The sequence below is a fragment of the Brachyhypopomus gauderio genome, chromosome 7 (genome assembly GCF_052324685.1).
Source record: "Brachyhypopomus gauderio isolate BG-103 chromosome 7, BGAUD_0.2, whole genome shotgun sequence".
NCBI classification, from domain to species: Eukaryota; Metazoa; Chordata; class Actinopteri; order Gymnotiformes; family Hypopomidae; genus Brachyhypopomus; species Brachyhypopomus gauderio.
This window is the reverse complement of record NC_135217.1, coordinates 12560954-12574066: the sequence shown is the minus strand read 5'-3', so window position 1 is coordinate 12574066 and position 13113 is coordinate 12560954. Positions and strand designations below refer to the sequence as shown.

Below are 13113 nucleotides of genomic sequence, written 5' to 3'. Positions count from 1 at the left end.
AGTTTGTTGGTTGAAGATTAACATCTTCTCACCTCCGCACACTTCCAGGGGCACCAGAATGTGTGACCCAGGTCAAATAAATATGATATATATTGCACAAACATACTGAGATTAAGCACACTTTCTGTACAGAGAATAAGCTACTTCAAATATACCAGGTATGTAATCGCAGAGTGGTTTATATAAACTCTGAAAGACGTGTTTGTGAACTCACCACATATCTCCACTTAGATATGAAGAAAAAGAGCTGGAAACAGACCGTGATTGTTAGAGGACAGAAAAAGAAAAGTATACCGACACAAACCCCCGATGGCGAGACAGAGAAAATCCAAATGATGTGTCCAAAACTCGAAAAAAAAGACCACGCGACAGCAGGCCTCAGTACACATCAGAGAGAGAGAGAGAGAGAGAGAGAGAGAGAGAGAGAGAGAGAGAGAGAGAGAGAGAGAGAGAGAAGCAGTTTGTCATCGCGAGTGTTTCTGGCATGACTCTAAAATGAGGCATTTCTCCTCCGGCTGTTATTATAGCAGTACGCCACGTCCAAAACGAGAGAGAGGCGCGTGGAAAGCATGAGTGGTGTGCCTGGCTGAGTGGACCAGGAGCTAGTTTCTCCTCTGATCTCAGACCCGTCTGGATGTGAATCCTAACCGTTCACGAGCCTGCGAAACTGTTCTTAGATCAGTGCAAAATGACCCGTAATCACGTAAACATCTAGACCGTACGAAAGGCATTTGACAGGTGTTGAGGCAGTGAGAATTCCTGAATAATAACTAATTTTACTTTCACTAGAATCAAGCCAACCTTGCCAGAAATTGCCTGACTAGATTTGTCGTCAAAATGAACGAATGCGCTGAAGTGTTTGGCAAGTGCATGCAAAGGGCACTCTACGCTCTACAACACAGCTGGATCTGTAATGAACGTGAGGTTACTGCGGCGTATAGTGCACACGCGGAGGAGGCCGAACGAGTGGTGAACCCAAACTCCCGTTAAAGCACGAGCTCATTAGACTGATTACCGAGGCGAGCTCGCGCCGACCCTGTGCGGCCTGAGGAGCTGAAACGTGTTCATCTCCATTGCTCAACAAGCAGAGAATTGCAGAGACGTCACTGAAGAGTTCCTATTCAGCGTAATGCCGTGTAGGCTGACACGCATTCGGATGTGTTTTATCCGGGCAAGAGGCGCCTTATTCACTGGGCAGTGTTCTCGTAAGCAAGGCATGACGTGCCTACACCACTGGCATAAAAAATTAGTAATAAAACGGACGGTACCAATTTATTCATCATAATGAGTTAAATCATAATTACCAGTCTTATAAAATCTCATTAGGGCTTAATTACATGGTCTTATGGGCTAATCTACTGTAATTTCATGCAGTTCCATGTAATTGTTGTGTAGAGTCAGCTATTCGTGCGTTATAGCACAACGAAATGCTTTGAAAACGTTTTTCTTGTTAAAAACGTTTAAACAAGACGTATTAGCCTATAGTTAGATTTCACTTTTTCACACAACCCAGTCTAACTATGAGCAGGACCGGGGGTGCACGGCTGAATGAAGATACGGGTCTAAATTTCCCAGGTGAATTGGAGACACCATCTAGGAGAGAAGCATTTGAGAAACACCCTTGATGACTCGCTGGTCAATGTCGAATTTGACACAATTGTGACTTAACGCATAATTATGCTGCTGATTTCAAAACGGGCCCACGTCATTGCGTACGTTTGAGCATTCCCTGAAAGCACACCTGCTTAATCTCATCGGCTCATTACCAAAGCGTTCATGATTTATTTAGGTGTGGTGCGACAGCCCAATCCTCGAGTTCTCCAGGACTTGACTGATTTGGAGAGAGACGAGGCGCGTGCAACAGGGATACGTTGTAGCAGCCAGATTCGGATTTTACATTCGCGCACGTGCAATTTTGTACCGCGTGTGGGTGGGCGTCAACCAACCGCTGCCACCGGTTCAAATGTGCTTGGTGGCTTGTTTGCGTGTTTGACACGTGCTTGAACACGATGCGTGGAGATGAGAATGTGGTTGCAATGCTTACTTCACTGGATGTGTGTGTATGAGGTAGGAGTGGACTTGGTGGTTTTAAAATCTTAGCTAGGTGAAAGATGAGTGATCCCCCCCCCTCTACCAGAAGTGTTTATCTTGGTTTTCCCTCAGCTTCCGTGGTCTTGGTTGACTTTAGTCCCGTCACCTGTTTCTTTGAAGTCCCTCATACCCTCAATGTAGATTCACCCACAGAGTCAAAGGGCAAGTGTTCAGGGTCTTTTCAGTCTGTGGGTGGAACATCACGGATGTCACAACTTGTCTTCCAGGACTTAATAGTAAGTGTTGGCCTTCTTAAACGTGTCCACTTAACAGACCAGCTCTCTTAAGTGGCTACTGTGTTTTCATTACTGTGGTTACTGTGACAGCCTCTCTGTTTTGATTCCTGTGCTCTGTGCAATTTGCTGAAGAGTTTTTGGAAATAGCTTTGTAGTGTGTTTTTGTGTGTCTTTGTCTGTGCTGTGTAGGCCATTAATCTTGTGTCCACCAGTTATTAGTGTGAATTTTCTTCCTGTGAAATTCCTGTTTCTTGCTTATAATTCTTTACTTTTAAAGACACCTATATTTAGGTCCATGTGTGAGTATACACACACACACACACACGCACACACACTCAAGATCATAAACCTTAAAATCCTAATCTTAATGTACACTGTCAAGTGGTTTAGGACACACCAGTGATTGAATAACAAGACTTGACCTGATACAACTAGATTTATATTCCTCAAAAACAGAAAGTGGTGTTTGTCCTAAAATCCAGTGCTACATATTGGGGTTGAGGGTTCACCTACAGTTACCTGCTATAGTTTATTTCTTCTCATGCTGAAATATTTGAACAGTCTTAAGCAAGGCATGTGGAACTTCCAGATGACCATAGGCAATCGTGGTTTCCTGTCTACACCCTAGTGTTTCCTGTTTCATCTATGCTCTGGTATGTGGACTCTGTGATGGTTCTCCATCCATCTTTTCTGGTACCTTCATATGATTGGTGGTCACAATGTTGGAAACGGTTTATTCAAATGCTTCAAAATGCTGTTAATTAACATAAATCTTCTATTATGTCAAAACCAGAACACTGCCTTTAACTGACTACCATTCCATTTTCTGCATTTGTTCTGTGAAATGTGATTCATTATTCAACCTACTTCCTCTTCACTTGAACTTAGCAAGCCTATCATTCTAAACATAACCCTGTTTCATGCCTGTCTAGGGTGGGATAGTGCTGCCCTCACCATCACCAGCCTGGACTGGCACCTACATGGCCTGTCTCAACCTCAGGCTTTTTTTTTACTGTTACAAACGCGTTGCTGGTAAGGTGATTGTGCCCTCGGCTGCAGACACTGGGGCAGATATTTGCGAACTTGCTCAATCTGCTTTGGTGCGCAGTTTGAGGCAACTGTGGTCCACCTTGGGCAAATATTGTTTTTCATATGTGATGTGAATATGTGTGAAAAGGGCTAGTGTGTGCATTTTGTTACTGGGCTAAGTCAGGCTTATCCATATTTCCTCAAACACAGCAACACTGTTGTCTTTTTTGTGTAACAGTTTAGTGAGTGTAAATGGAAAGTGTGTGTGTGTGTGTGTGTGTGTGTGTGTGTGCGCGCGCGCGCGCGCGTCTGTCTTGTCAGCACACTTGTGACCTTCTTTGCAGGTTACCAGTTCAGCCCCCCCACTTTGGGGTATGAGAAACTGTTGCCGGGCAACAGAGGTGCAGGGCACCTTTCTAAACAATGTGGTACTTCATTCAGGCCCCTAAATCAGGGCTGACTCTTGTGGTGCCTGAAGGAAATTCAGTCTTCTTGCTGGCACCCACCTCCTCCCTCTTAAAAAAAAAGAAATGAAGAGAAAGTCTTCTGTTCCATGGCTATGAAAGTGTCCATTCTGCCTCAGGTATTTGCCATAGGCAGTCCTACATTAGGGCTCATTCATGCATGCACCCTTTCTCTCTACAACCTGGATTGGGCGTCCTCCCACAAATACCTGAGAATGAGCTGTTTTTGTTTTATTTTTTTGTAACTCTCTAACTATGTTCCATCTGCATCACCTGTTTATCAGTGTACAAAGTGCAATGAATCAGCTTTTCTTCATTAATTCTTTTTAAAGCTCCTCTGTGGTCACAAAGCAGAATTAGAATTCACCTCATAACGAGGCACTTAAGGTTTCAAGACGCACACATACCCTGAACATTCCAGTTTTGAGAGTGACTGCACACAACTGCTCATATACCACAGAAAGTACTGACAGTGGCCTTCTATTTGAACAAGATTATACAAAATAGCTCTACCATAATAATATTTGATTAAATAAGTTTATTTTGATCATTGACATATATGTTTACATCTCATACACCCCAGGTGGAGTATCACAGTAACGTCCTAGATAGCAATAATAATGTTTAACTTTTTTTTTGTTTGTTCTCTTTAATCACGCTTGCTCTTAAAAATAAAATCCCCTTTTGAGTTTCTGCTCAACATCAGAAACAGGTTTTCTTTTTACAGTACTCTTGTATAACAAGAAAGAACTCATCCTCAATACACACCATCAAGCCCCATGCTTCTTCCATTAAAACCATCTCACAAACACACATTTCACTTTAGTGTTTCGAGTCCCCAACCTGCAGGTGCTCTGTGAGGACCGTGGAGGGCTCCATTTTTCACTAAGCATTGTCTACATAATCAAAACTGTAGGCAGCATGTAGATCGGATTTGGAACACAACTAAACAGTTACAGTCCCTGTAGCAAAAAGCCAGTGTACAACTATTAGATAGGAAAAGAAAAGGACTGAAAATGACACCCTTATTTCTTGTGCAAAATACATATTAAAAGAGTATAATTTCATTGGTCTAAAAAATAAAAACTGTTGACGGAGGCTGTCGGGTGCTGTAAATTCGCACTCTGCTGTTATTTGGTGTGCGTTTGTGAGCGTGTGTACACGTGTCTTTGTATGAACAAGCACAGTTTTTTGAGATGATAAAACTTTGATTCTTCACCGATAAGGATACATAGATTAATTTCATAACCAAAAAGGACATAAGTAAACAGAATATTCATAATGTTCATAATGTTGTTTTTCCCTTTGTAAAGTCTTAACAATAGTAACAAACAAACAAAAAATAAATACATTGCATCAAAGCTGCAGGTAACAATATATTAAAATTGCTGCATAATATAACTCCATTTTTTAGCATTATTATATATAAAACTAATATTTGTCAAAAGAACGAAAGGAAACATCCTTGAAAGAATGATAATACAAAAACCTTAATTAAAATGAATTTGCATGTGTAAACACATTGGATTGGACAGACTCACATTCAGATAGCTTCTTACCCGGCACGATGAAAGCTCTGAGAATTTAACTGGCAAATAAGGATGCTATCCCACAAACCCACTGATGACTCAGACCTTCACAATACAGATGATGTCAAAGCTTTGTTTGTTTGCTTGCTTATTTCCCAGTCTCTTCCTGAACAAACAACCTTTCAATCTACATGCCAGGTGTTTTATTTTTTTTCCCCTTCTTTTTCAATGTGAAAAAAGGCGCCCCCTCTGGCTGTCTTTGATAGAACGTCCACTACACTACGGCTTCAAAGACACTTCATTTCCATTTGGTAAAGGAAGGTTTCAAAATGTTGCACACAAAATTGAAAGAAAGAGAGAGAAACCCCTAATGTTCAATCAACACAACTCAAGCAATGTGAAAATATATAAATTATTGCTCTCATCAAAGCTTTTCATTTTTCCAATGATGTCAGTTCTATGAAATTGCATATGTTACAAACTAGACTTACAAATAATTTGAGAAACAGCAATAATATATATTTTCACAATAAAAAACGTAAACACTGCCTACTCTTGTGAGTTTTTCTAATTTTTTCCTTATCCAGGATTAACTCCTTTAAAAGCAAAGTGCTTCTCCTAATTTATAAAAAGTATGTCTACTGCGTAGCATTTCAAACATTTAATTTTCACTGAATCTATGAAAGTTCTATTTCAGCAACAAGGTTCACTCTGATCATTACAATTAAATTGAAGCTTGAATGAAAATTTTTTTTTACGGTCAATTTTATATTTACACACACACACACACACACACACACCATCCCAATTTGCTGTTTGTTGTAATAAGTGGTCAACATCTTCCTTTTTTTCAAATCGCATTCTAAGCTTTTATAGCATATAACCCAAAAGTAATATCTTCCCTTCATAAAAACAACAGATTTAGCTCAGAATTACACACACTTCTCTCCTTCCTTGGGTGGATTTCAGTAGCTAATTAACTTGTGACTGAGCTGTCTCGTATCCCTGCTTAGACTCTCTCTCCTCCGCCCTTTCAGAAAGGGATATCTATGACTGAAGGAGCATACAAAGACCGCTGTTCTTCTAGACTGGCTTTTGTGAATCTTATCCTGCGTTTAATGGAGAATTGACCCTTTTTCTATGGGTGGGCTAGCAGTCTGTGTAAAGAATCCCTCAATGAAAAACTCAATCACAAGGCAGGCTGCCGCCACCTGGGCTTTTCGCACTTGTTAATGTTATTTCTGCTCTGCTTTTCTCCTTGGCATGTTATAGGTGAGCTTCCTATGTCCAATTTATTAGAAATTATTGAAAACATAGAAGAAAGTTGAGGGAAAAGGGATAAAAAAGTTAAATTAGTTCATATTTACACTCCAGTGTTTCTCTATGTTCCATAGTATGTTGATTTTACCCAGCAATGCCTCTGGGTAAACACCGCAGGCTTCATATTCTTAAAAACGCAATTAGATAAGTGTAGCGCAAAACTATGATATTTCAGCTGATTATTTTTGCTTGATTTAGCATTTTACTGGCATTGCATTAAATCAGTAAGTGCTAAGACTAAGAAAGACAAAAAAAGCAAAGGAAAGAAAAACACATGAAAGGAAAGTGATCAGGGACCAGACATTTGCCCATGCCAGCATTATTAAGGCAGGCAAGCCATACAGCTGCTTTTCTTCAAGATGATTGTGAAGTCACTGATTCCTTCATTTACCTATTTACACAATTTTGGCCTATCAGTGAACTCCATTTGGCTGTAGGCGTGGTTAGTCCTGGACCCTTAAAGGAATGTGATGCTATGGCACTTGGTGCAGATTGACAGGCAGCATGATTGGACAGGAGTGTGTGTCCGTGTTCAGTAGTATGGCACTAAGGAGGTTACTGAACCCCTGTCCCAAACCCTGAGCCCTGCAGGCCCTTAAAACCCCCATACTGTACATCTTCATACGAGAGCTGCCCTCAAACTGCCTGTTGGCTGATGTCCCCACACCGCTCCATCTCAATGGTGGGATGTGATGATTCCTGTGACAGATGAAGCATCTCAATGGCTCAAGTTCAGGAAGCCTCTACACAACAGATAGCAACAGAACGGCAGCGCTGAAGACGATGGCTGATGACGTCTGTTGATGACGTCTGTTGATGATGACTGTTGATGACGTCTGTTGATGATGACGACGATGTTGGTGACGGTGGCATGCAGCATGGGTGTCCACTAGGTCCAGCTCTGTCTATTTCTCTCTCTTCCTCCCTCTCTCCACCCTCTCAGTTCTTCCACTCCAGCCCTCCTCTCACTTGGTGACCTATGAGATGACAGAGAGAGAGAGACAGTGAGAGAACAGCTTCCCAACAGGATATTCCTATGCAATTATCACTCAGAGGCCACCATGCCATCTGTCCGCTGTGCCTTCTGGGTCATGCAGACATGTATGCGGACACAGAGCCTCTCCTGACACTCCTTTTCCAGCAATAAATGGATACACTTTCCTTTCCTTTACTCATCAAGGTACTGTCGGCATGCCTGCTAAATTTAGAAAGAGATGAACAGAGTCCTTTTGGTCGCTGAGCCGAATGTGCTACTAAACTAGTGTGGTGATTCTCTGAAGATTCACTGTTGGGTGGGCTACCCACTCTTCTTAGAGATGCCTGTTGATCTTGTAACATTCTCCATTAAAAGATTCATTGAGCCATAGTGAGTTTTAGGCCAAGAGGTTAATTGTTTCCAACAAATTCATATACATATGCATACATATGCATTCATATGCATTTTCTACAGCTAAATGAGGAAAAGTCTGAAGTCCTGGTCTGTGCCCCCGACAGATTCATACCCAAGATAATGGAAGCTCTTGGTCCCCTTGACAAATTGGCTAATCCTGCTATTAGGAACCTTGGAGTAACTTTTGATTCGGCACTCTCCTTAGATACTCACATCAAATCTTTGGTTCACTCTTGTTTTTATCAGTTACGGAACCTGGCTAAACTAAGCCCCATTGTATCACGTTCTGAGCTTGAAATTGCTATCCATGCTTTCATCTCCTCTCGGTTGGATTATTGTAATTCTTTATATACAGGTATTAGTAATAACTCCCTAGAGCGTCTCCAGGTTGTTCAGAATGCTGCTGCAAGGCTTCTAACTAAATCATCAAAATACTGTCATGTTACACCTTTACTCGCACAACTGCACTGGCTCCCCATTAAATTAAGAATACAATACAAGATTCTGGTCCTGACATACAAAAGTTTACATGGTCAAGCCCCAAGTTACATCAGTGAACTATTGCATTAGTATACTCCCCCTAGGTCTATGAGATCAGGTGATAAATTTTTACTGGCCATACCACGCACAATATTGAAAACTAAAGGTGATAGAGCGTTTGCAACAGCATCTCCCCGTCTCTGGAACTCTATTCCTTTGCCTATAAGAACTGCAGATTCGGTGATGTCTTAAAAAAAATTTTTAAAAACATATAGTTATAGGGACAACACGCAGCTCTGTTGCAAAACCAGTATCATTCATTGCAATGCTGGATTCATCTTGGATTAATGCTGGTTTAATGCTGGATTAATGCTGGCTCTGAAACAATAAGGTGCTTTTACCTTAGCCTAGTAGCCCCCCATCATTGGGTTAACTGGTTAAATGATACTCTAATCAAATGTGTAATAAGAGCAGGGAATGATGTTTCCAAGGCGTGCGGAAAGGTTTGCTGCCGGGAAGCTCTGATGGTTAAAATCACAGAGGCCTGGGGATAAAGTGATATAATTGTACTATGATGTGAGATTTGTAAAAAAAAAAAAAAAAAACTGCTAAAAAATTGTCCCAAGCATTAAAGGCTGGACTGAGCCAACTGTCCCAGCCAATCAGTGAAAGGTGATTAATTTCCTGGATAATGTCAAGAGGGCAATGCTATGTTAGACTACCTGGTCTGAATCTGCACTAGTTTTATTAACGTCCTTTTAATTGCCGACCCAATTTAGCCTCTCGGACAGCTTGGCTGCAAATCAGCAACGAATCGTGGTTTCAATAATTAGAAATTGGAGACTAAAGCACACGGAGAGGCTTGTGGATTATGAGGAGGACACTGCTGAGTTTCGCTTTCCTCCGCGCCATCTCCAGCTCCGAATTACAGTGCGTATTAACATCGCAACGTGCTCTATTAACTTTGCGGAGGGAAAAGTGTTTAGCTCCTGTTAATGGCCACCACTCTCAGCAAGGCTGGGCCCCCCCATGCTCGCTCCCACCCCCCCGCGCTCGCTCCCGGGGAGCTACCGTGATTAACGTCTGTCTCTTCAGCACACATCGCCTAACGCAAGTATAAGAACGCACATTTGTGTTCTGAAGGGTAAATACAGTGCAGTAAAAGGATAAGACAAGCCTATCAAACAATTCTTTGCCTTCATGGCATTATGTGGATCTGTGTCAGTGAGCCATCGGGTGTCCGGGTGAATGCAGCAGCACGGGACCCCCCCCCTCCCCCCCAGCACCATGGCCTTCGAGCGGTGAGATTAAGGAGAACACAGCCGCCCCTGCAGACGCTCCCCCAGGGCAGAGATCTTGGTTATTTTTAGCGGGGTACACCCAAACATCCATTGTGAGTGTTTACAACCCTGGAAAGTGTGGACTGGCCGTTTGATTTCTTCTTCCTTTCTTTCTTCCCTCGATCTTTTAGTTTCGGGCCAAGCGGAGCTCCGGTGATTAAAAGCACGGGGTAAGTGTGTGTGTGTGTGTGTGTGTGTGTGTGTGCGTGCGCGTGTCTGAGTGTGTGTGTGCGCACAGCTGATAAGGGGTGGAGGAAGGGTAGGAACGTGCTTGTACAGCACTGCCAGATAACAGCGCCTTCCTCCACCAGCTTGGACCCTGTGCTACACCATTCCAAGAACAGAGATGTTCTCAACAGACCCCTGTCAGGGCACCAAGAAACCAATGACCTTCAACCTTCCTTCTCCATTCTGTACAACCAAGTTTACAGCAGAAAACCAACAGGCCTACCTGGTGAACTCCCAAGAAAACTAGAACTATGTTTCTCTGTAATATATTTTGATACAGAAATCAGAAAAGTTGGCAAAAAACTCTTTTGGCATTTTATAATGGCAAGATGTCATCGGTTCTTTCCTCTTAGGGGCCCACAAATGAGCATGAATCATTGGGTTTTTCAGCGACCAAATGACATGAAATTACAGACTGTACTAGGAAATTACTTTGAGAGCTTTTAGAGGAGAGATGGACATGAGTCAGCAAAACGCAGCGTCTCTTGGTCTTACCTTTACTGAGGACGGTGACCGAGAGAGCTGATTCGTCCTGGAGACACAAAAGAAAGACAACAAAATAATTAGGCAGAAAAAGTGGAAAATTAGGATGCTATTAAAGTTGTGACATGATTAGAGTCAATTTATGCTTCAGCAGGTTTTATAATAATTTTGACGTCTCAGAACTGATCTGGACCAGACAGCAGAGGTGAAGGTTGATGACGTCCAGGCACTGCACTGTGTGTGAGGGCTCTAATGGAGGGACAAGCAGGGCCGGGACGCAGAAGGTGGCTGGAATTGTGGCATCTTTTACTTTAGTGAAGGTCCTGATATTTTAGGCAGCTTTAACTTTTGTTATGTAACGTCTTTTAGTGTTTATCAGATGAACACTTTGATTTTCAGTCTCTCTCTCTCTCTGTCTCCTGGCAAGCACACTTTAGCAAGCACACTTTAGCAAGCACACTTCATAGCCATTGGTTTGCCAGTGCCCTGCAGGCTAGTGCCCTAGCTCATAGGTCAGTGCTACCAGTATTCATGGGGCAGCTCTGTGATGCTGCAGTGGTAAAAGTAACAAGACATATGAGCTCTGTGTGTGTGTGTGTGTGTGTGTGTGTGTGTGTGTGTGTGTGTGCGTGAGTGCCATTCTGAGCAATTTCTTATTTGGATTCTATAAATGGTTTCCTCTCAGCCAAAAAAAGCCTGCAGCCTAGAAATAATAAGTCACTCTTTAAGCCCTAGAAAGAGACGCCATTATGCATGCAAACGCGGCTCATTGTGTTTCGCTGCGCTGGGTAAATACAGGCACATCCCTCAAACCAAGGAGCAGACTGCCTTCTTATGTTTAGTAACATATTAAACATTTGTGAATGGGGGAATTACAGCGCTTCAAAAAGCTCATCTCTTATAAGATAAAGAAAATGGTCCTTCAATTTTTGGGACTGACTCTCATCTTTTACTGATGTGATTTATTTTTTATTCGACAGTACTTGGGTTTGTTTTCACCCTCTGACTTGTGCCAGCATCGATGGAGATTATGTACATCATGTCCTTAAAGTAGTGTGGGACACGCCCACCCCATGCCATCACTGCCATACAGCCGAGCACAGGAACCCTTATCTCCTAGCTGCGGTGCTACTGCGTACGATACGGAGCTCCTCGGAAGCCGTGCAGTTCCCAGGAAGTGCGTCCCCCCCCCCTTCTCCTTTGCGTCTGACTTTGTGTTATCTGTTCCTGCTTGGGGCCCACAAAGGGCTGTGTGGTTAATGCACAGGATGCGGGACAGTGGGCGTGGTGCAGTGATGTGGTGAGGCACAGACCATGGGGCGGAGCTCTGGAAAGCTGCCACCAATCACGACAGAGCGCCGCGTTGCTGCGGTCAAGGCCCGTGTTTACCCATTCCAAAGGCACACATTTCACAAAGCATATACCGTACATATGTTATGTGTACATACATTTATTAATATGTTTATTGATCGTATAGTTTATTAATCCATTTTAAGTAAGGGCAAAAGGAACTGACCTGAACTGTAAATAACAGTGAGGTAAAAACCCAGTGACTGCTGACTGACTGAATTGCTGATTTAGATATTGACCACTTCACTGGTCAAATGCTGCCATGTGCCGTCAAATGCTGCTAAATTTTGGTTTAGGTCCAAGTGCCACTGATCCCGATCGTGAGAAACTGACGCACCCTTGTCTACAGGGACCACGCAGATGGCCACGGATGTTAAGACTACCAGCCCGTCCAAAAACGGCTCCGACCAAAGTGGAAGGAAGTCATTTTTGAGCAGAAGCGAACTCAGGAAGTCCAGTTGATAAAACTATGCAAAAGAGAATCATGTCTAGAGGTTCTGAAACTCTGGTGCGCTTTGCCTTGTAAGGCATATTCTTCCACCTTCAGACGCATGGTTTTTTTTTTTAACAGACCGTTTTTATGATTATATATATTAAAAGTATATACTATATATAATATATAGTATACAAACACACACACACACACATGCTATGCTTGTGAGTGTGTGGGTGGGTGTGTAGTAAGAATAACTTTTGTCAACAGCAGGGTTTTTTGCTGACTTTCAGGTCTTTGTAAATGATTCTTGACTTAACTAGACGAAACATCTGCCTGAAATTCCTGCCGCATGAACTCAGCTGACTAGGCGAGTGAAGTCAGTGGGGAAAGTCGCTGTGTCGTGCCGCTCTGAGGTCAGCAGCGGGACGCTTTCAGGACAAAGGGGAACAGTTGCGTCTACCTCCACTATCACTGAAACCGAAGGATGCCTTCGTCTTTGTTTGAAACTCCGGCCCGCGAGACAATGGCAGTGCGTGGAATGTTTCACCGCATTACCCTGTGAGGGTTGCCCATGCGGTGCAGAATTGTCTTTGTTTAGACAGAGGCATATTATAATCTTCCCCTCATCACCTCGTTCATCCTCATAGATGAACTAGATCCATGCCATTGACCAGGGTACAGAGGCTTTACGACCTCACCGCAATCGCCATAGCAACAGCCGTTTCTCCAGATTCCCG

The 13113-nt window shown here is 42.8% G+C and overlaps 1 protein-coding gene across 1 annotated transcript in view; it reads right to left on the bottom strand.

Moving 5' to 3' along the window:
• Positions 1-6135: 6135 nt before the first annotated feature.
• Positions 6136-13113, bottom strand: part of spns2 (SPNS lysolipid transporter 2, sphingosine-1-phosphate) — a 61966-nt gene continuing 54988 nt past the window's right edge. Inside the window, exons 12-13 of the mRNA XM_077011790.1 lie at positions 10603-10639; positions 6136-7646 (exon numbers count right to left, since the gene is read on the bottom strand). Coding sequence (XP_076867905.1) covers positions 7635-7646; positions 10603-10639 — 49 coding nt within the window. The 3' untranslated portion in view covers positions 6136-7634. The remainder of the gene's footprint in view (positions 7647-10602; positions 10640-13113) is intronic.